The sequence below is a fragment of the Pelodiscus sinensis genome, chromosome 5, assembly GCF_049634645.1.
Source record: "Pelodiscus sinensis isolate JC-2024 chromosome 5, ASM4963464v1, whole genome shotgun sequence".
NCBI classification, from domain to species: domain Eukaryota; kingdom Metazoa; phylum Chordata; order Testudines; family Trionychidae; genus Pelodiscus; species Pelodiscus sinensis.
In genome coordinates this window covers 108,714,763-108,738,139 of record NC_134715.1, presented here as the reverse complement: position 1 = coordinate 108,738,139, position 23,377 = coordinate 108,714,763, and the positions used below count along the sequence as shown (strand labels likewise).

General features: G+C 39.3%; 1 protein-coding gene across 8 annotated transcripts in view; it reads right to left on the bottom strand.

Annotated features, from left to right (window-relative positions):
* Nucleotides 1–23,377, bottom strand: part of RAB28 (RAB28, member RAS oncogene family) — a 109,902-nt gene that overhangs the window by 4,920 nt on the left and 81,605 nt on the right. For 2 of the 8 annotated variants that reach the window (XM_006128170.4, XM_006128171.4), the window contains exons 5-6: nucleotides 8,935–9,038; nucleotides 5,943–6,002 (exon numbers count right to left, since the gene is read on the bottom strand). In XM_006128170.4, coding sequence (XP_006128232.1) covers nucleotides 5,943–6,002; nucleotides 8,935–9,038 — 164 coding nt within the window. Of the gene's footprint in view, nucleotides 1–3,936; nucleotides 3,968–5,689; nucleotides 5,731–5,942; nucleotides 6,021–8,934; nucleotides 9,039–23,377 lie in introns of those variants that run through there. The other 6 variants (XM_006128168.4, XM_006128169.4, XM_075930726.1 and 3 more) reach the window with 5 other exon arrangements.

Genomic DNA, 23,377 nt, shown 5'->3' with positions numbered 1-23,377 from the left:
TGCCAGAGTGTTAAGAAATCAGACGGCTTTTCAGATCTCATGATTCTGTTCTGGTTTGTGTTTCTCAGACATATAGATTTTTCAATTTTGGTGGTTATGTGAATTCAATGTTGGGCTCAATATACACATGCAGTTACATCAAAGACTGGAGCTATAACTTTAAAAAAATCTTTATTTCTATGAGAGTTAGAAAGATAAAACAGCAGTTCCACTCTCGTGCTCTTTTCACTATGTACCTAAGCAGATATTCTACTCACTGGACTAATTCCAAAGGCATCAGTTCAGTATTTAAACAATGAACATTTTTATAAATAGAACCCAGTTCTGATCTTTGTTTAAAAATACAAATAGCGTCTGGTTGCTATAAGTGCAACCTAACTTTGGCCTGATGCTACTTGAATCTGGGTGATTCAGAAACTTGAAAGAATGTATTCTCACAACCCTCTTGTGAAATAGGGAAGTTTCATACTCACATTACAGGTGGAGATAGGAAATACAGGAGAGTAAGGGACTTGCCCAGGGTCACACAGGTAATCCTTGGCAGACCATGAAAGAGAACTACAGCTCCTCCTGACTCCCCATCCAGTGATGCAATATCAAGATGATCCTTCCTCCCTGGCAAGAACACAGTTCCATGCTTCTAAAAATTATGAAGCCATATGCTACTCCATGGCTACGTCTACACTGCGGAGCTACTTTGGGATACTGGAAGTATCCCAAAATAGCGATTCCACATCTTTAAAGTGGTCCGTTATTTCTAAATAGATTTTGAAATAATGGGTGTGCTATTTCAGCATCTCTGTAGCCCTTGTTCCATGAGAGTTAAGGGATGTTTCAAATAACCTATTTTGAAATTACCTGGAAATAAGTTACACAATTTGTGTAGCACAAATTGCATAGCTTATTTCGAGGTAAGGGTGCAGTTAGATGTAGTCCATGAGAGTTTTTCAATGTAAGAACTAGAAAAATCTACGGTTTTCCTGCTATGAAATTTCCTTCCAATTGTTTTTCAGACACAAGGTTGAGGCTTCTCCTTTCCTCACTCCAACGCTGTGGTCAAAGTATTCTGTCTCCTAGACTTACAGATTTCAAGATATGAGACGGAGGCATTAGCCCAAGGGTGGGCAAATTCTGGTCCACAAGGTTAGTCCCTGACCACCCCCACCTCTATATTTACCAGCGCTTCCTCAGATATCAGGAGATAGGTAAAGGTTAATAACTTGGGTGCCACAGTGGCACATCCAAATAAGCCACATAAACTCAGTACTGGTGCACAACACAAAATTCATTCTGCTCTTGGGAGGAAACTCTTAGGCTATGTCTACACTGGCAGCTTCTTTTTTGCGCAAGGGTTCTTGTGCAAGAACACGTCCACATTGCCATATGCGAGCTGTGCTTTTGCACAAGAGCATCCATGGCAGTGTGGACGCTCTTGCACAAGAAAGCTCTGATGGCCATTTTAGCCATAGGGGTTTCTTGCGCAAGAAATCCCTGCCGAGCATCCACACGGCCCTCGTGCACAAGAGAGCTTACACCTGTTAAAAAAGAACATAGCTCTTGTGCAAGATGCCCTCTCTTACCACACCGTACTGTAAATACTCTTGCGCAAGAGCAGGCGGGCAGTGTGGATACTCTGTGGGCTCTTGTGCAAGAACGGCTGTACTTGCGCAAGAAGCCGCGAGTGTAGACATAGCCTTAGAGGAAACACCTCCCCCAGCCTCTCTGCCCCCGAGTTAATGTCACACACATTGGGTTAATGCAATTGCAGGATAGTTGCAAGAGCGGGGGTTGGTGAGGGCCAAACTCATCCCTGTTGGTAGGAGGATGGTGGGAAAAGTCCTTCAAGAGGGGTGACATGACACCTTTTACTTCTGATCATGTGTCCATCTTTCCCTGAGCATGTTACCTCCAGAGGCTTGGCTTATGTGGGTCAGGGAGTGTGGCTAATGGGGCACCATCAAAAATTATACAAACCTGCCACCTTTGCCCGGAAGTATGCCGGAGGAGGTGTGAGTTGAGCCCAGGGTTTCCCTGCACTGCAGGGGGCGGGTATGGGGGGGTGTTAGCTACCTCCAGGGCTAGGCAGGGGAGGTAGCTGGGGATCAATCAGAATTGCTGTGGGGCCCCGTCGAAATTGTTCGAACTGGGCCCTGCACTTCCTAAAGCTGGCCCTGGGAGGCAGGTATTTGGGTTGTGACCAAGGGCAGGAGGGGGTTATGACCTGTGACAAGGGATTTGAATGCAGTGCTGGGAAGGGTTAGGGATGCAGAAGGGAGGCAGAGAGATTGTATTATGTGGGGTAGAGGGGCAGGAGAGGGGGCAGAGGTTTCGGGAGAGGGAGGGGCTAGGTGCCAGAGGCAGGCTCTGATCAGAATACTTATCTGGGCAACTCACAGCCAGCAGCCCAGCAGGTTACCTGCCTTCCATGCCGCGGCAGGCAGCTCAGAACAGCCAGATGCAGGGTCATGTGCATCTGTAAACAGCTGCGAACATCTTCAAATAGGCATCTCCCTATGGCCGGATTTGCAGCTGTTTACAAACAAACGGGGCCCTGCAGCCTGCAGATCTGAGCAACATGTAGGGGTGGGGCACTGCAGGGAGCCTGACTGAAGCTGTCGCTGTGTCCATAAGCCAGTAGAGATGTGAATGACTAGTCAACTATCCCTGTTTTGCTGCCTGTATCAGAAGAGGAGGGGGGGCTTCAAAGCAGCAGCGTTGCATGGAGCCCAGGCTCCATGCAGCACTGCCGCTTTGAACCGCCGCAGTAGCAGGGAGCCAGTGGGGGACTGTTTGAGTCCCCCCGCTCCCATCCCCCAGCCCCATGCTCCATGCAGTGCTTTCACCTTTGAAGCATAGCAACAGACCTGGGGCTGTTGCTACACTTCAAAGGCGGAGGTGCCCTTAACTATTTGATTAGTTAATTAATGAAAATTTAACATCCATACAGGCCAGATCCACTGGTTTGGTGTGCCAGATCTGGCCCGCGAGTCGTATTTTGTCCAGCCTTGATTTACACACAAATCATTATGCAATTGTGAAAAGCACATAGCAAACACCTCTCTTTCTCTCATATATAAAGGCAAAAAAAATTGCTAAATTTGTGTAGCATACGAAAGTTTTTCATAGCCATTCTGCTTGGCTTGTTAAAGTGTGTACTGCACAATGTATTTTCCACTTCTATTGTTAAAAAAGCTAGCTATATATTTCAACACAAATTGTAAATATTGCATTGGGAAAGACTTATTTTCTTATTATAAGATTAGAAAATAGATTTATTATATATTTAGGAAACTGAAGAGCAGACTGTCCATAAAAGTGTAAAAATTTTTACAAACATATTTAACTGATTTTTATTTTTTAATAATTACTAAGTCAACAGTGGCCAACAATGCCACCCCTTGAACTGTTAGAAGAGAATCCTTTGCATAGAATAAGTACATTAAAAATATATGTATTATAAAATTATAAAATCACGATACAATACAAGTTAGACTCTGTATTTTAATCCTTATTTTCTAGTGTTTCTGAAAGGGTGTGTACAAAATCCTTATGGGCTCAATGTTTGTGCACACAGTCAAGTGGAAAGGGAAATTACTTTTTTTTAACTGAATTTAGAAAAAATAGGAATGTTTTTAATGAGAGTATTGACAGTCTTTCAAGTTTTTATCCTAAAGAGTTTGTATTCATTAATGTGAACTAACTACTTTTCCTATTCTGGGGACGAAAATATGAAGACGAAATTTATTTTTTCTCAATTAGTTCTATTTTGCATGTGTCAAACACTGAATGACACAAAATGTTCATCTTATTGTTTAAATACAGTCATAGTCCAAAGAGGAATACAGCAGGTCAACTATGTACTTATACAGAAGTCACCATAGTCACATCCCTAACAAAGGCTTCCTTAGGAGGTCAATCTTAAAACTGTTGTTTGGAACAACTCTTTCCCCTTCAGTCCCTATTGAAACTGGAAGAAACAGAAGATATTTTAGAATTGGTACTTCCAGGAAGGTAATTAAAATGCATAATACAAATTCTTAATAAAAGAAGCAAAATGCAGGACAATGTAGCACTTTAAAGAATAACTAAATGGTTTATTAGATGATGAGCTTTCGTGGGCCAGACCCACTTCCTCAGATCAAATAGTGGAAGAAAATAGTCACAACCATATATACCAAAGGATACAATTAAAAAAAATGAACACATATGAAAAGGACAAATCACATTTCAGAACAGGAGGGGGATGCAGGGGGCGGAAAGGAAGGAAGGTAAGTGTCTGTGAATTGATGATATTAGAGGTGGGGAGAGTGGGATGTTTGTGAGCTAATACCACTAATACCATTAGCTCACAAACATCCCACTCTCCCCACCTCTAATATCATCAATTCACAGACACTTACCTTCCTTCCCCCCCCCCCCCCGCATCCCCCTCCTGTTCTGAAATGTGATGTCCTTTTCATATGTGTTCATTTTTTTTAATTGTATCCTTTGGTATATATGGTTGTGACTATTTTCTTCCACTATTTGATCTGAGGAAGTGGGTCTGGCCCACGAAAGCTCATCATCTAATAAACCATCTAGTTAGTCTTTAAAGTGCTACATTGTCCTGCATTTTGCTTCAGCTACCCCAGACTAACACGGCTACATTTCTATCACTAATAAAAGAAGCAATTTCTTCACAGCCTTTTTCAATATGATGGGCTTTATTCTCACCAGATATAAATCTGTGCCATATTAATGGAATTATGTTCATTTTCTAAAGTCAGTAACACTATGCTATACCTAGCACAGCACAGTTAGTGTTGAAACCACTCAGGTACAAAAGACCAGACCCTCTGGGATGACCCTAAACCCATAAAACAGGACAGTTGACGGTGCAGACTGAACATCCTTATGATGTTACCTCAAAAAGGGATGATCCATAGAAAAGCTGAATAGGTGGCAATCCTACAAGGGGTGCTAGTACAACTAGGCTGCCTAAAGCATTGGCAGTAGAGGCTCTGGAGTCAAAACACCAACTACTCCCCATCCACCCACCGTTGTATAGAGGGGAATAGTTACTTTACACGGGCTTCTTTTCTCTCCTTGTTATCGGCAGTCAGCACAGAAGCAAAAAGGAGCCCCCTCACTTCCTTGTGTAGATACAACGAATGAATCAAATCTTGCCTTACCCTACTGTAGCATATGGAGGGATATTTTTTCTAACCATGTGCTCATTCTCCACTTTGACAATATATTGTTTACATTATATAAATATGAAACATTTCTACCCACATAGACTTACACTCTTTCTTTATTTTCTTTTAACTCATAATTCTTTAAAATTAATGTTATTTTAAAAATGTACAGAATTACAAACAAGAATATAAATGCAATAAAATCATACCTGGTGTTTAATGAAAGCATATATACATTTGATAATGTCCCTTTTTTGTATATATATCAAATCAATAATTATCTATTTCTATGTATATCTAATTAAACCCTTCAAATTTGTTCCTGCTTTCAGAATTGTCAATGTATTCTGACTTGTGTTTTTGAGGACGGGAGCGCTACATTTTTTACACCATGTAAATTAACGAGCACACTGAAAATGAAATATTAGTGTACCGGCACCATAATTTTAAAATACAATAAAACTATATATAGCCATATAAACATACACTTGAATGTATATAAATATACTTACATTATTTTTAACCAGAAAAATCTTCTGAGTTCGTCTTTTTTCTAATTTAGTAGAACACAAATTTTGTAAGTGTAGAATGTTTTAAATCTATGCATAAATAAAGAACATACATGGAAGGCTGTAACCGTACATACAACTGACTCAAGCATGAATGAGATGCAGCTTACCTTGAAGGAAAATTTATTATTCATTTCAGATTTTTTTTAACACCAAGAAAATATTTTAGTAAAAGCGACATATGCAAGACAATTACCTGTGATTGTTCCATTTCTGCTTTGTTTAATTTGATGCCAAGTATGTCAGCAGCAATTCTCTGAAAACACAGGAAGACCTACATAAAAAAATAGAGCTTAAATGATTAAAAACAGACATCCTCCAGTTACTTTTAAATACATCAGACCTTTCCTGAACTGTAAACAATGAGATATGCAAAAATATGATCTGTGCAAAGCAGATCTGAAAATAACTTCATCTTGTAAATTCAATACTGTTTAAAATAATTCAGCAATGATATAAAGGTAGAACAGCACTCTGGATTGTTAAGCAACACTTCTACTTTATCTCCAGAGACTTAAATTTAAACAATTGCTTATACTAAACCCCTCTCAAATATGATGGTTAGCTTTGCAAAGTATGGACATGGGTATTCACTAATGTTTGCTTGAAAAATATTTTACCATTGCATTGTGCAGCAGAAATACGGTTTCCGTACCTTAGAACAATAAGGTTTAGAGATACACCACTGGGACCCTATTCTGCATATGATTAGTTCTGCACTTAAAGTTAGGCAAACATGCATTTGTAAAATAGTATCCTAAATCCACAAAGGTTTTAAGAAACAACATTATCTCATTACTAACATGCTGCATTTAAAATATGTGGCAGCCTGGCACTGAATCAGATTTAGACAATAAAACAAGATGGACATGTTGCATAAAACCCCTTTTAAAAATGAAATTATTCCCTAGAATGATACTTGGGCTGTACCTAAGCTATAAGATTTTTCTTTTGTCCTTGAATTAGTTGGATACAGACAGTTAAACAAAATTAATCACATCCATACTGAGTCAGTTTAAAAATCCTTGCATTTTTACCCTGCTACCAAAAATCCCTGAATCTAAACAATTTCCATTGCAATGCGCTATGGATATCTATTTCCCCTTCCCAGCACAGCTCCCAAAAGAACTGAAAGTCCTCTGCTCTACTGTGAGACAGTAGCATAAGAATTAGCAGTGGTGGAAGTAATTTAAAATTTCTTACAGGTACTGTCCTATTGTAACCCAGGTCCCTGCCAGTTCTTTAAATAGCTCCCAGCTGGCTTTTGCCACAGCTCAGCCAGTTCTTGCCAGAGCCTTCACCAGGGCACACCCGCTTAACTTTCTCATCTGAGAATGAATGAAACTATTTCAGCTAGTCCATATCTACACGGGCATTAAGGTGAGTAATACTGAACTCTTAGATTGAATACACTCATCCGGGAGATTTAAGAATGGAGTAGAAGCTTTAACTTTATAAGTAGCTGCTCACAAGAGATGATACTTCAGTGTAATGTATTCTTTTAGGTTAAAATATCTTTACAGTTTTTAGCCAACAAATTAAAAAACTCAACAAAAATCTATGAAACACTTACATAGTTAGGCGATTAGTGAAAAAGAAAGCTAAAAACACTTTCACAGATTTTAACATTATCATCAACTACAAAGAAAGGAACTGTTAATTTGCTGATCACTAACAGTGAATCAAATCAATTTGAAAAGGAGACACTGCCTATTGGTAAAAAGGGCATATAGAATGGGCCTACTATAAAGAGTATTCGTTTTGTTTGTTCTAATAAACAATAAGTTACACTTAAAAAATTAACTAAATCTGACAAAGTGTTTGGAGTACAGACTTTTATACAAAAATTAAGGAGAACCAAGTGTTATGGCCGATTTAGAAACCCCTGGTAATGACTTTATAACAGCAATGTTGACAGACATCACATAATCTTATAGATTTGTGATAGAAGTTAAGTATTATAATATTATTATAATTTATGCTAATTGTAATTTTATTATAATTGTATTATAAGTCTATATTTTAATAAAGATCTTAACACGCAATCATTGATTACTCCATTTTTAAAACAATTTATTTTGTACATTAAAAGGTATTTTGATTATTCAATGATGTAGCCAGGGTAGTAAATCATTTATTAAATAATGACTTCCATTAAGAAGACAGTGAGATTGATTTAATGGCTTTTCATGCCCATTGCCACATCAATGTATGTAACAAAAGTTAAACACGACACCATGTAAACTGCCTGTTATTGTTAGCACAAACAAAAGTTCTTCCTTTCTCATCCAACCAATCATACTAGCCCCAGTTATGGTTCATAGTCAAATAATTAATCAAAAACGTGTTTTTATCTGTGTTCTGAAAATCAGTAAATTAAACTTCCATGAACCACCAAATTGAGCATGTTACTTGGCTGGGGACCCTCCACCGAAATGACAATACTTTAGGCTATGTCTAGACTGCAGGCTTCTTTTGGAAGAAGCTTTTCCGGAAGAGATCTTCCAAAAAAACTTCTTCCAGAAGACAGCGTCCACACTGCAAAAGAGCACTGAAAAAGCTATATGCTTTTTTGACAGATAGCGTCCACACTGAATGGACGCCATCTCGCATGTAAGCTGTGATTGCTATGGAAGAATGGCCCCCAGGGCACCTGTGCTTTTTCCTCTTTCCTCTTCTTTTGAAAGTACTCCCTCTTCACCTCTCATGCCTTTTTGCAAGAGAGCTCTTTTGGAAAAAGGCTTCTCTCTCGTAGAAAGAGGATTACCAACTCCAGAAAAACCCCTCTGTTCTTTCGATTTACTTTCAAAAGAACGCAATTGCAGTATGGCAAAACTCTGTAGTGTAAACATACCCCCAGAGACTAGACTATCAGCAAAAAGCTTATTGTATCTGTCATTATATGCACAGAGAAAGAAAGAGACAGTGTGCAAACTAGCCAGATATCAAACTATTTATAGATTAGAAACAATATGTGGAATTTCAAAGCAAACAAGACGTCACTATAATTAACAAAGCATAATTATAACACACTATAATAATGATCCACACTACTAGGCAAGCAGGTGCATCCTGTAATGACTGAAATTCTGTATAGCTTGATCATGGAGTACAGTGAAATTACCACATCACAATCCAAAATTATAGTTTTTAAAAAAATCTGTAACAATTTGTTTTGTCTTACTTACAGAATCGCCTGTCTTGGCTGACACAAAATGGCTACTGAAACCATTTTCCTGGCAAAATCGTTGGTGTTTGTCAGCTTTCACTGTTCGCATATGCTCCAAATCAACTATAAAAGGTTCAAAGGAGAAATTACTATAATGGAGCCCATAGTGGCATCAGTTACTCCTTGAAAATGTTTACAACAGATAAAATCCTTCCTTTAGGAAAAATAACCTAATACTTAAATTTCTATGTGTACATCTAAAAATAAATTACAATAAACGTTGAACTTTGAAATGCAACAAACATTTAAAATAAGAGCCTCCTTCTATGCTCAGATGAATACATGGAGCTCCTGCTGTCTCTATTAGGAGCCATGTCCATGAGTCAGAGTAAAATGCTCCGCATGAAAATGTGATACACTATGAAAATTCTAATACAATTCAAATACTGTTACAGGTAAAGGTTAAGCTTACAGATACATATCTGCTTCTATACAGTTTGAATCCAAGTTAAAATGTAAATTATAAAGATTTTTAATAAAGAGCGGTGCAACAAACATATCCATTACATTAAAATCCACTGAAAATATTGACATTAGTTTATTTGTAAGTGGAGTTTTAAATTCCACAAAGATATACTTCAGAAAGCTGTATTAAACAACATAAAATGCATATTTTAGAGTGGTGAGCATTATTTTCATTTTTACCCTTATATACCCACTGGAAGCAGAGCAAAACTTTTAAACAATATGTTTCATTGAAAAGCCCTGGGTGCTTAAAATACAACATGGATCTCAAGTCTTGTACAGGTTTTATTGTGTACATTCCAATTTCTGCAAATCTGATCCTAGAGTAACTGGGAGCTATATTGAACAGTTTCTCTTTTTATTGCATTACAGTCCCTATAAGGGTGTTGACTCAATGCCATCAAATTATAAGGCAAATATATTCACAAGGATTTAAGGACAACTAGGCTCTTTGAGTCAATACAGGAAAAAAAACTTAAACTGATTTCCTGAGGAAGGGACCCAACTGACTTGTAAAAACTTGTAAATTTGCAAATCTAGTAAGTCTGCATAATAGTGTCATTTGACTTAAAAAATGGTCTTATACTACATAAAAGGCTTTATTTAAAAATGATATTGGAGGTCTTTTATTTGCAGGCTTCTGGAGGGGTTTTTTGCAACATTTTTTATCTAACGATGAGATTCCTATATTCCATTTATACTGTGTACATTGTTCAATACAGAGCTTTTTGCCATATGTTGCATTTCCTTGCATATCACTGATGCCTTGTTTACAAGAAGAGGCCTAAAATCATCCACCTACCATAATAGGCATTAATATTGCGGAGGACTAAAATACTAAGTTAGTAACAGTAATGTTTACGGTAGTGGTTTATTGTAATATTGAAGCTAGAATAGTTATTTAACAAAAATAGGAAGAACAAATACAGTGAAGGTAAGTCTCAAATGAAGTCAATAACCAATTAAAAAAAACCTGAACCGCTTATAAAAAATACCAAGTGTTTTTTTTTCTCTTGAAAATAACATATACTATAAGAGAAAGCTTATGTCAAGAAATCTTTTTGATTGAAAATACAGAATACTTTTACTATTTTTAGGCTTAACATTGCTGTGTGGGAGAAAACTATATCACCACACCTGGTGGAGAACTATTTTGAGTGGGAGAAGGAGAAGAATTTTTATTTTATTTTTTACATTCAACATTATTAGGCCAAACTTTTAGAGAGGGCTCAACACAGCCTCCAATTTTATTATGTTTTTTTACACGTATTAGTAAAAGTGCATAAGCTAACTATGCACCTATACTAATACAGAACACACAAGATAAATGTGATTAATACAAAAGAGTCTGCCACTGATACCATTTAATCCCACCAATGACTCCCAAAATTGCACAACCTCTCTCCCCCAGAAAAAATATTAAAAGAACAGAGATGCTCCACAGCATGCTTTGACAAATTCCAGATCTGTTGGTCCAAGTGGCAGCCCTCTCATTAAAATTACCGTTGCAGTCCCCTCTCCCTTTTAAACCAAGAGATGATCTTTCAAGAAGTTCCACTGATTGCAACCGTGATGGTATCCATCAAAGAGAAGTTCCTTCAGGTAGCCAAACCCAAGTCATTTAAGCCTCAGTTCAGCAAGATACTTCTACATTGGTTTTGAATTAGTTTCAGCAGAAAATGCAAGGTATTGGGTAAGAGGTCTAAGGCCCTGATCCAGCATGTTTTTTAGGCACAGACCTAACTTCAAGCACATCAGTAGTCACAACTTAACACCACCTTAAAATCCACACTAAAACTATGTGAAAGCCTATGCAGATCTTAGGGTAAGGATGTAACATACGCTTCATAAAGCTTTACTTGAATAGAAGAATAGCACTATAGTGGCATGGTATGAAGTCCCAAAACGAAAAATAGAACATCATCACAGGTTAAACAAATGAGAAAGAGGAAGATTGACAGAGTAATAACATGGGAAAGAAAGAGGAATGGGAATAATTGTATGTAACAGGCTATGTCTAGACTACAATGATCTATTAGAAAAAGGTACGCAAATTGCACTCTGCAAGTTGTGTACCTTTTTCCGATAGCCTCTTCTGAAAAAACTTTCCCAAAATTTGGCCCATCTACACTGGGCCAAATTTCAGAAAATGCTCCTCCTTCGGAAGAGCCCTTCTTCCTCGTGGAAGGAGGAAGGCAAAGCTTCTAAAAGAGCGCGTCTGCTCTTCCTCAAAAAAAAGCAGAAGAGCAGACGCATTCCCTGGACACAGAGCAGTTTTTCCGGGATACCTTCCGGTATCCCAGAAAAAGCCCATAGTTTAGACGTAGCCACAGAGAGAAAAAATGGAAAAGCAGTGCCAATAGATCCATAACAGGAGGTTGCTAGCAACCAGTAAGCAATGTAATCTAACAGAACATAATATGCTGAAAACAAGAACAAAAACAAAAAACAGTAACCAGAACTATTTGAATAATCCTCCAGCAGATATTGGCCTGCTTCTCATGCAAATACAGAAATGAAGGTGCAATAGTGGTGAGTCCCAATACTTTCAAAGCAGAAGTATAGTCAATAATGAGTTCATACTTTTCTGCAAACGTAATTAAATTTCCTACACTTGGCTATTACGCCAGCCATGAATCATGGAAAACCCAAAACCATGCCATTGTCAATCTTACTCTCCCTCATCTTTCTGCAAGTTGTATTTCCTCAGTCTTAGAAGAGGCAACTTCAAAGGTGGTCACTGAACGCTCTATCAACCACATTATTACCATTAACTATATTCAGGCCCATTTTGGGATATCCAACATTCAAAAAAGGCCACGGGTTTAACTCTGTCTACCTTCCAGAATGCCAGTTAAGAGCAGATTATCCCCACCAATTTTATTTTCTAAATTTTTGAGTTTTTTTTCTCTCTCTCTCTTTCTGTCTCTCTCTCACACACTAAATTTCTTTTTTTTAAAATTCTATTAACCTGATTGGTAGTAGGACACTATCATCCATGGCTGTGAAAGTTGGCTAATCCATTCATTTAATCCAGGTAGCTAAAACATTGAGAAAGTGTATCCAAAGTCCCTGAAGTGAAATTAATTGAACAGAAAAAAGATAATGCCTAACTGAAACACATTCAGTGACAAATTAAGAGACAAGATGAGATGGTGGCCATCTCCCCGCAATGGGGAGAGGGCAGGAAATGGGACCCTGAAACTAGAGGTTGTGGTAACTACCAAAGACAGTTTCAATCAGTGATGCATTCCATACTGTTAATGGGGCTTGTGGGTAACTATTTGCTCATTTACTGTCTTACTCTATGCTCAGGTATCCCGAAATAGCTATTCTGCGTCTTTTGCGTGTGCTTGTTATTTTGAAATATAACTGACTTACTATTCTGACGTCCCTGTAAACCTCATTCCACGAGGAGTAAGGGACATTTCGGAATACAGATTTATTTTGAAATAAGTTTAGACCGTGTCAAATTTCAAAATAAGATATTTCAAAATTGACTCGAAATAAGGTACACAATTTGCGTAGCTCAAATTGTAACAAATGCAACAACCTTACTTCATCAGTACATATCAAATAAGGGTGTGTCTACACCGCACCAGAGCGCGAAATAAGTTGCACAATCAAAATTCATAATCTCTCTACAACTGATTTGATTCCAAAACCAAGTTATTTAAGAATGTATTAACCTGTTTTTTCATATGGACAATTTCCCAGTCAGTATGAGGCACAGGATAACCTACTGGATGTGGGATGCACACAGCAGAGATGCAATACCTTTGTTTTAGTAAGGTTTTTGACACATATAGCTGGTACTAGTCAATATGTTTGTTAATTACTTGGATAACCAATTTGGGAGTATGCTTACAAAATCTGCAGATAACACCAACCTGAGAAGAGCTTCAAACACTTTGGAAGACAGGTTTGGAATTCAAAACAGCCTAGACAAATTGGGAGTATTGGTGAGAAATCAGAAAGATGAAATCCCATAAAGTTGAGTGCAAAATACTATTCTTCAGAAGGAAAAAAATCAAATGCACAGCCACAAAAAGTGGAATATGTTAATAGAAGATTTAAAAGGGGCTTTAGGAGCTGTAGCACCGGAACTTGGGTTAAGGGGGCCCTGAAAAAAGATTTCCAGCTTGCCAAAAGTTCAGATTGTTTTGCAGGGCTCCCTAAAGATATGTCTACACTGTAGACTTCTTCTGGAAAAGCTTATGCAAATGAAGCGCGGAGTGGAATATCACTGCACTTCATTTGCATTTTTGCACAAGGAGATGTGTAGACGACTCCTTTTTGCGCAAATCCCTCTTGCGCAAGAGCCGTTCTTTCTGAAAAAATGAGGAAGAACGGCTCTTGTGTAAGAGGAGGTTATTGCACAAAAAGGAGTTGTCTACACATCTCCTTTTTGCGCAAAAGCCTCTTGTGCAAAAACATCTGCTAATCAATTATGCAAATTGGATGAGGATGAGGTTTAATAAAGAGAAATGCAAAATGCTCCACTTAGGAAGGAACAATCAGTTCCATACATACAAGATGGGAAGCGACTGTCTAGGAAGGAGTATGGCGGAAAGGGATCTAGGGGTCATAGTGGACCACAAGTTGAATATGAGTCAACAGTGTGATGCTGTTGCAAAAAAAGCAAATATGATTCTAGGTTGTATCAACAGGTGTGTTGTAAGCAAAACTCGTGAAGTCATTCTGCCGCTCTACTCTGCACTAGTTAGGCCTCAGCTGGAGTACTGTGTCCAGTTCTGGGCGCCACATTTCAAGAAAGATGTGGAGAAATTGGAAAGGGTGCAGAGAAGAGCGACAAGAATGATTAAAGGTTTAGAGAACATGACCTATGAAGCCAGGCTTCATGAACTGGGCTTGTTTAGTTTGGAAAAGAGAAGATTAAGGGGGGACATGATAGTGGTTTTCAAATATCTAAAAGGGTGTCACAAGGAGGAAGGAGAAAAATTGTTCCTCTTGGTTTCTGAGGACAGGACAAGGAGTAATGGGCTTAAAGTGCAGCAGGGGAGGTTTAGATTGGACATTAGGAAAAAATTCCTAACTGTCAGGGTGGTCAAATATTGGAATAAATTGCCAAGGGAGGTGGTGGAATCTCCCTCTCTGGAGATATTTAAGAACAGGTTGGATAGACATCTGTCAGGGATGGTGTAGACGGAGCTTGGTCCTGCCTTGAGGGCGGGGGGCTGGACTCGATGACCTCTTGAGGTCCCTTCCAGTCCTATTATTCTATGATTCTATGATTCTATGAAATGAAGTGCGGTGATATTCCACTCCACACTTCATTTACATAAACTTTTCCGGAAGAAGGCTACAGTGTAGACGTAGCTTAAGACTGGGACTCAGGCTGCAGCTACTAAAGCCCCTGAATATTATCTGGTCCTGCCTGCTGCAGGGCAGGAAGGCATTTCCACACACTGCCATCCGCCCCATTGTACTGGAGCATGGGGGGCGAGGGGAGGGAGGTGCGGGGGGAGAAGCTCCATCCCCACACTATCCTCACCTGCAGGCTCCACTCCTGCAGCTCCTGGCTGAGATTCCTGGCTAATGGGAGTTGCAAGAGGTAGTGCCTATAGGCAAGCACAGGACAGCACTGATGGCACTGCGACAACTGCTTCCCTCCACATCAACAGGGAGATGTTCCAGGTAAAAGCCCTGGGCCCCAAACCTCTGGTCCATGCCTGAGCCCTTCCCATGCCCTAACTCCATCCCAGACCCTGCACCCAAACCCCCTCCTGATCCCCCTCCTGCATGTTAAGTCAATTCCCTTCTACACCCTACATCCCAACCCTGAAACCCAGCATAGCATCCTAATTCCTTCCTAGATCCCACATCCCCACCCTCAGTCGGAGCCCTGACCACCTCCCACACCCACTGTCCTGCCTCAACTTGCAGCTCCATCTGGCACTCTGAACCCCTCATCTGACCTCACCCTGAGACTACTGACTCCCAAAAAGTATAATTGTCCAGCTCCCCAAAAGAGGACATCCAGCTCTAAATACAGATGAGTTAAGATGGGTTTTTTTTTTGCTTGTGTGTGACCCCAACTGATTTTCCTCTGAGTCAAAGACCTCTGAAAACAAGTTCCCCATCCCTGCCATATATCATACAGTGTTAGATTAACTAAAAATACTTCAAGACAGATCATTTCTTAAAATTTACAATAGGAAAATGGAATTCAAACAATGCTTCTGAATTTTTATATACAAAGATAATATTTTGCTGTGCAAAACCCATTTTGGACACAAAGAATGGCCTACCTGTTGTATAAGAGAGATTCGGTCCAAAGTTTCAACCAAAAACCAGGTAGAATAAATGCCACTAAACCTGCATTTTGAGGCATGCAAAATTCTGGTTCTAATGAAAACATATGGCATATGGATTTAGAAAACCAAGAAAGCAGAGCGAGACCATTTTTTGTTTAAATATCTTTTAAAGTTATAGTTGACAGGAACAAACTACATAAATGGATTACACACAGGTCTAGTCTTGATCAGATTAAGAGGTGTATATTAACACTACTTTTTGCAGCCTCTTATGTCCATATGAAGGTCAGATATAATCTATCAGTAGACTGCAGAATCTGGTCCAGAATTCTTTATCTTGAGACTGTATCTTTCTTTGAAGCAACAGAAACAGCAACAGAAACAGAGCAGACGAGAGGCCAGTTAACAATTTACTGTGCTACCTTATCATGGTGACGATATTGGCTAAGAAGTGATTTAGATCTCAGAAGTGATCCTAAACTTTTTAATTTGCACCATTAAGATGGCAACCCACATATAACAAAATAAAAAAAGCTTGCATCAGACTACTTATCAAACGTCTTTTTAAAGGCAGGGATATGTGATCATTTTCATTCCGATCCACAGTAAACATGGAAAAAATTAATAATCAAAACTGTTTAATTAGCTGTAGCCCATTGATTTCTATAAAATAAAACAGGTACTAATTTTATTAGCTTAGCAGAAATTGATTTTAACAAATAAAAATGTGACACCAAGTCCCATTAGGCACATTTTTATTGTCTCAAAATAAGACTTGGTAATAAAACATGTTTAATGTAACTTACTATATAAAGCTGTAATAAAGCTGGTAACTACTATGGCAGGCTAATAAGTGCCAAAAGATGTTTTATTGGGTAATCAACAAAATGCTGTATGTTATGGTTAAGATATTTCAAAAATAAATAGTCAGTCACTTCATGGCCAATAAATGACAAATTCTGAGAATAACATCAAAAATTCCAAAAAAAGTAACAAAATCAAATAATTACACATACTTTCAAATGGAGCTCTGCTAGAGAGAGAGCAGCAATTATGAAGAAATAGGGTCCAAAACACTCAGGCAGGAGAAAGGTATCTACATATAGTAGTCATTGCCACACACCCAGTGGCTTCCAGCATTCTGTACCAACACCACTGACAACTCCAGAAAGAATGAGAGTTTGCTGGATTAATAGCAAGTCAGATTACAATTCTGCATGAATGCTGCACAACAGTCGGGAGAATGGGCGCATACAGCTCACAAGGCAATTTAAAGTCACATCAGGAAGCAGCCATGGAAGCTTGTGTTGTGAGGTGGGAGAGGTGGAGAGGGGCAGGCACTATGCAATGCATATTAGATAAGACCAATGTCTGTGTATGTTCAGTGGTTTGCCGGGGTTTCTCAAGAATCTCCAGATTATTCATCTAACCAACATGGCACCACTGTGATATCGAGAACCTGAATTATGCTTATGGTAAGGTATTGTATCTACCACTAATTGCTAAATTACCCATTTTTAAAACCACATTAAATTAACACATTTGACACAGATAATTTCACAAGGGCTTCCCAATTTAAATCTGGTACCCCTTTAATTTAAAAATGTACAGTCGTGCTAGCTGTGTTGTGAGGACATCCACCATTAATAGTTCTCATGTTTACACTTAAACTTCATAAATAAATGTTACTTTTTTTGTCGTATACATGTATTATACATGTACATACATTTACAATTATCCATTTTTATAATTAAAATGGACAATTTCATATTTAAATGTAATTAAGGGTAGTTTACTCTATAAAAGACTATAGTTATAAGCAGTACTATAGAGTACGCTATGGAAAATGAAATATAATCTTTCACCAAAGTATTTGCAGCTGTTCATACAAGTTATAAAATTACACAAAGTATAAATAATGAGCTATCAAAATTAGCCCACACAGACATGACAAGTAAAATGCATTCATAATTTATTAATTTCATTTACATGTGCTTAATATTATGTACATATTTTCTCTTCTAAAATACTCCTGGGTCATTATATAAATGTGCAACATATAACAATTTCTCTTTTTCATCTTATTTGCTTACTATAGCATTAGATGACCTGTTTCACTAGAAATCTTTAACTCGGTCACAGTAAGCAAATGAAGGGAATTGTTTTCATACTGGTTTGTATGGGAAAACAATGTAAGGAAACAATATAGTTCAAACACTACAATCATTTTAACTTCACTTCTGATATTTAAGATTCAAGTTTTGTTTGTGCTTAGGTACTGACGCACTAGGGAGAAGGAGGAAAGGCACCACCAAAGCAGAAGTGTTTTAATATATCATGACTTAAGACATTTTGCCACTGGAATAGTAGGAGATAGATGCAAGGCAACAGGATTTTCTATGCCTGTTTACCTGGTATGCTCTTTAGCCATATCCTACCAGGCTGTTGATTGGCAGGGTCCGCAGTTCTGGCAAGATACAGTCTCACCTATACCAGTACAGGTTGTATCAAGGATGTTAAGGACTAATCGACTATCTGATAAGCAAATGCTATCAGATAGAGGCAGCAAAGGGGGGGAAGGGGGAGCCCACTAAGGGCTCCATGTGTCACTGCCGCTTTGAAACACGGTGTCGGCGTTTCAAAGGGGCAGTGCCACACAGCTGATCCCAGGCTCCATGCAGAACTGCCCCTTTGAAATGCCATGGCAAGGAGGTCTGGAGGCACAGTTTGGAGCTCCAGGCCCAGCCACCAGAGAGTTGCAGGTCCGGTGGCTCAGCGGGGAGCTCTGGCTCTGGTAGCTGGGGAGCTCTGATCCTGGAGACAGCCAGTGGTGCAGCAGAGAACTCCAGCCCCAGTAGCAGCAGGACTAGCAATGCAGCAGGGGGCTCTGGCCCTGGCTGCGGAGAAACTCCAGCCCTAGCTGTAAAGTGGGGCACTCCAGCCCTGCCCCCACCCCAGCAAGAGTGGGTCCAGTGGCACAGCAGAGAGCTCCCCAGTCAAGCAAATCCCTTCAATAGGGACCACGCCAAGGGGGTGCTGGACCCAGGGAGGTTCAACCTGTAGTGCTGTTTCCTCCCCTTGTATTTCCCAAAACCCCAAAGTTATGGCTCTCTTCTGCCTAAGTCTATTACTCTGTGCCTATTGCTCCCCAGCTAAGTCCAGGAGCTTTTCATTAACCCTTAAAGTTTATTTGGATGTTCCAGGTAGGAATAGTATTTTGTTAGATTTCCAGGCTGCGTATACTGTCATTTTCAATAATTTTTCATTTAAAAAACAAAACTTATCTAAGATATTTAGATAAAAAGTAAACAACATATGCAGGTATCATATGCATTAATCAATCACCTAGTTGTGTTATTTCAGTATTCAATCATTTTCTCATTGCTATTATACACTGTTTCACCTACAGAGAGAGAGACGGCTTTTCAAAAACCAGCTTGGACTTGACACTTGTAAATTACGGTCAATATAATACACTCTCCTTTACAAGGTAAACAATGGAACCTTAGTGTCAGAATGGGAAGTGCAACCTTTTATACTTAAATTTCTATTAATGCTTGTAATCCTTTTCTCACACTAAAACTGTATCAGATGCCAAGAAAGGAATACACTTTTAGTGAAGTCCTGATGAAACATACACGATGATTCTGACTTAAGGAAGCTGAAAGGGAAATATAAATACAATTCCAGTACAGGATTTTCTCAGTAATTTTTTAGGTTATCAAGAAAACATCTAGCGTGTTGCTCTGGTTATACTCATTTCAGACAAACTGCGTGTCACATTAACTACCTCCAGGAAGTTATTCCAAACACAAAATAAACTGTTTATGCCCCTGCTCAGATAGATAGCATGACAGATTGTTATTAGTTGGAGACAGATGAAATACATTAATTTGATTGCAAGCATGTGTTTACTTTCTCGCTGTCATATACACTCTAATGCTGATGTTTCTTTATGAGGACATAGTCACAAATCAGATACTGTATTAGAAGAAATGTTAACGGGTGAATAATAATAGCCAGTGCCAATTTTTTAGCATTTTAGAAATAAATTATTACTTTGACACTTTCTCCTACAAAACCATGAAAGTAGTTAGGAATTACATTCCCAAAAAACTGGATTGATAGCCCAAAAACTCCAGTAAGTACACAATATATTTTAAAAGCTTCCTTCTCAGCAGAAAGCCACAAGTATTAAAAATACGCATTTCACAACAATTCGAGAAAAACAGCTTATTTATAATTTTAATTCCTTTTAAACCAAGGAATAAATTCTAGCAAAGTTCTAGAGTTAGGTGCAAGAAAATTCATGCCCCATGGAGGCAATGTAAGGTGGAAATTTTTCATCCCTGGCTCCTCTAAAACAGGAAAGATTTAATAACAGGAGCTGCAAAAGGATGTTCTGAGAGCAGAGGTGAGATCTGTGTGATTTTGTGTGCAAGCTTCCTTTTGTACATACAACTCCTGAGCATGGCACCAGCATAAATGTATAAAAACTATGCTGATTACTTTTGCTCCTAAAACAAGTAATGTGCACTATGACAAATAGATTTAGTGTATGCAGGTATATTATTAACTTTGTTTTCTCCTAAATCTCCAGGAAGAAATCACAGCCAATGTGGACCAGACTGTCCACCACTGTCTTTGATTTGGGAGGCAGAAGGGGGGCATGTGATGGATAGGAAGAGTGCTGGCCTTTTCTGAACATCTCAGCATTCAGTAACCAAAGGGTTAAACTCAGGTAGCTAAGAGGTGTTGGCAGGGAGCTAAGAGAGCCAATGGAGATAGGTGTTGAGATCTGATATAAAAGAAACCCTCCTTGCTTTTCCACTTTGTGTGAGTTTTAACCCAGGATTTGGGTGAACAAGATGAATTGAACGAGGCAGCACTACCAAACCTACAAATAATACTGGGCATGAAAATGGACTAGACGTTGAAACACGGATATGTGAGTACATAAGGAATGGGTTGGTTTTTCTTGTTAGATGAGATCAGATTATGTTCTTTGTTTTGTTGTTTGGTTAAACTTCTCTGTGCTAAGTCCATGTGTCCCCCTCACCTATACACGGTACTTTTAAGTTGTATCCCAGGGATGGAATTTCTGTTTTTAAAATGTTCTTTTCTCAGTTGCTTTAACACACCTACCAACCAAGTTGGCTTTCAAGTATATCTTTTTGTTTTGTTAATAAAATTACCTTTGTTAAGGCGATGATTTGATTTTTGTGTCCTCAAAGGTAATAGGTCTGTGTATGCATGCCTAGACAGAGAGGTCAGTTATCAGAGTTTGCAGTTTGTTCTCTCTCTCTCTTTTTTTTTTTAAGTTTCTTGTGGTAAAAAAAAAAAAGCTTGGGGTACCCTCTGGAAGAAGTCCAAGTGCTTTCTTCCTGGGTTCAAGAAGAAAGGGTTTTTTTGTTTCACTTGGTGGTGGCAGCTACTTCCTAACGCCAGGGAATCTGTGATCTTGGGGAGCTTTTAAGCAGAAATCTACAGAGGAAAGGTATTTTTAAGGTCTTTTGTGGGCCCCCACCTTCTGCACTCTGAGTACCAGAGTGGGGAACAGCCTGTGGTGAAGCTTATTAGAAGGACTACCCTGCAGTGAAAACAGGGGGATCATTGCCCAGGCTTGCCAGAAGGCAGCAGTGATGCTTTGTAGCAGGTGGTACAAGGCCAGAAACGTCTGCATAAAGGTGGGTAATGGTTAGCTTTGCAGCACTGATTCACCCCCTGGGAATGTAAGTGTACAAGGCTTTATAGGTGCAAGCCCTGGCATGGGAAATTCCTCTTTACACACAGCAGACAAAGCAGCATCACACAACAGCACTTCCTTCCCCCTTGAGATGTAATTATCAGTTGCAGTTTGAACCTTCTGTGGACATTGTGCTAGCTACTCTTTTTTAGGGGGATCTCGGAAGAAATTTTACCTCACCACCATATTGGCTTTGGTGGAACGAGGTTCCCAGCGGGTGTTAGGGAACACATATTATGGTGAACACAAAAGGTGTGTTAGACCATATGTTGCAACTTATTTGGTAAGTGTACGGCCAATATTCAGTGCAAGTACTCTTGGCATGGTAAAGGACTTAAAAAGGACCTGCTGGTTAAAGGAATGGTGTGGGGTTTGGGGCACCTACGGTTGCAACGATTGGTTGCCAAACCCCTTTCCCCCTTTCTTATAACCCACTTTACCCTCCCACGAGGGAAGATATATGGTAAAATGCTGGCAATGGGATTTGCTAGTGGGACCTGGACGGAAAATGAGGAGGAACTGTTAAAAGCCCCTGGCTATGCTAAGGTCCTGGCAATAGATATTCTGGAAGGACTTTAATGAAAAAAGCTGGTGGAAGCCTCACAGGGACTTACACAACAAACAGGGTGTTGCCTGCACTATATACTGTTATCTGCCAGGTAGTCTCAGACATTAGTAAGAGTTTTGCCAGCAGATCAAGGAAAGTGTTTTTTTCCCTTTATTCAGCACTGGTAATGGCCACTATCTGAAGTACTGCTTCCAGTTTTGGGTCCCCCACCACAGAAAGCATGTGGTCAAATTGGAGAGTCCAGTGAAGGGCCACAAAAATGATTAGGGGGCTGAAGCACATGATTTATGAGAAAAGGCTGAGGAAACTGGGCTTATTTAGTCTGCAGAAGAGAACAGTGAGTGGGGATATGAGAGCAGCCTTCAGCTACTGGAAGGAGGATGGAGCTAGGCTCTCAGTAGAAGCAGATGACAGAAACAGCAACGGTCTCAAACTACAGTGGGGAGGTCTAGGTTAATTTTGCCTAATATCCATCTCACTAGGAGGGTGGTGTAAAGCATTGGAAAGGCATAGCTATGGAGGTGGTGGAATCTCCATCCTTAGCGGTTTTTAAGGCAAGACTTGACAAAGCCCTGGATGAGATGGTTTTACTTGGGATTGGTCCTGCTTTGAGCAGGGGCTGATCTAGATGACCTCCTGCAGTCTCTTACAACACTAATCTCTTATGATTCCATGAAATTTTGCAGTGTACAATGCAGGTAACCCCGATTAAATCCGTATCAAGTGTCACCTGTGCTTCTTTTGGGAGGGGATGTATGTGGAGTGAGCTGTTGATCAATGGATTTCATCTTCTATGATGCCATTGGTGAGCAACTAAGCTAATACCTGACTGGCAAAATCTGATTACAGATAGCACATAATAATCCACTCTCTGAAGGTGTTGTGCACTCTATTCAGATTCTATGCTTTCTTGTAATGTCTGGATACATTGACTATCAAAACAGTTCAGACCTGTGCAATGGTTTACCACCAGAACAATCTGTCTGGAGATAGGATCCCCAGGTCCCTGGGAGATATGTCCACGTGAAGTCATGAGGCATTTAAGATATATTTATAACACTTATACTGACTACCAATAGATGGCTACCTAAGGATGGGTAGGAATGGTGTCCCTTACCTCTGTTGTTAAAAGCTGGGAAGGAGTGAGAGGGGAGTAATCTTTGATGATTACTTGTTCTGTTCATTCCTTTGGGGCACCTAGCATTGGCCACTGTAGGATGACAGGATACTGAGCTAGATGGACCTTTGGTCTGACGCTCTAGTCTAGGCCATTCTTATGCCATAGAAGACCATCCTCATTATTTGTGATCATCTATCCTTATAACATGACCAATCCAGTGAAACT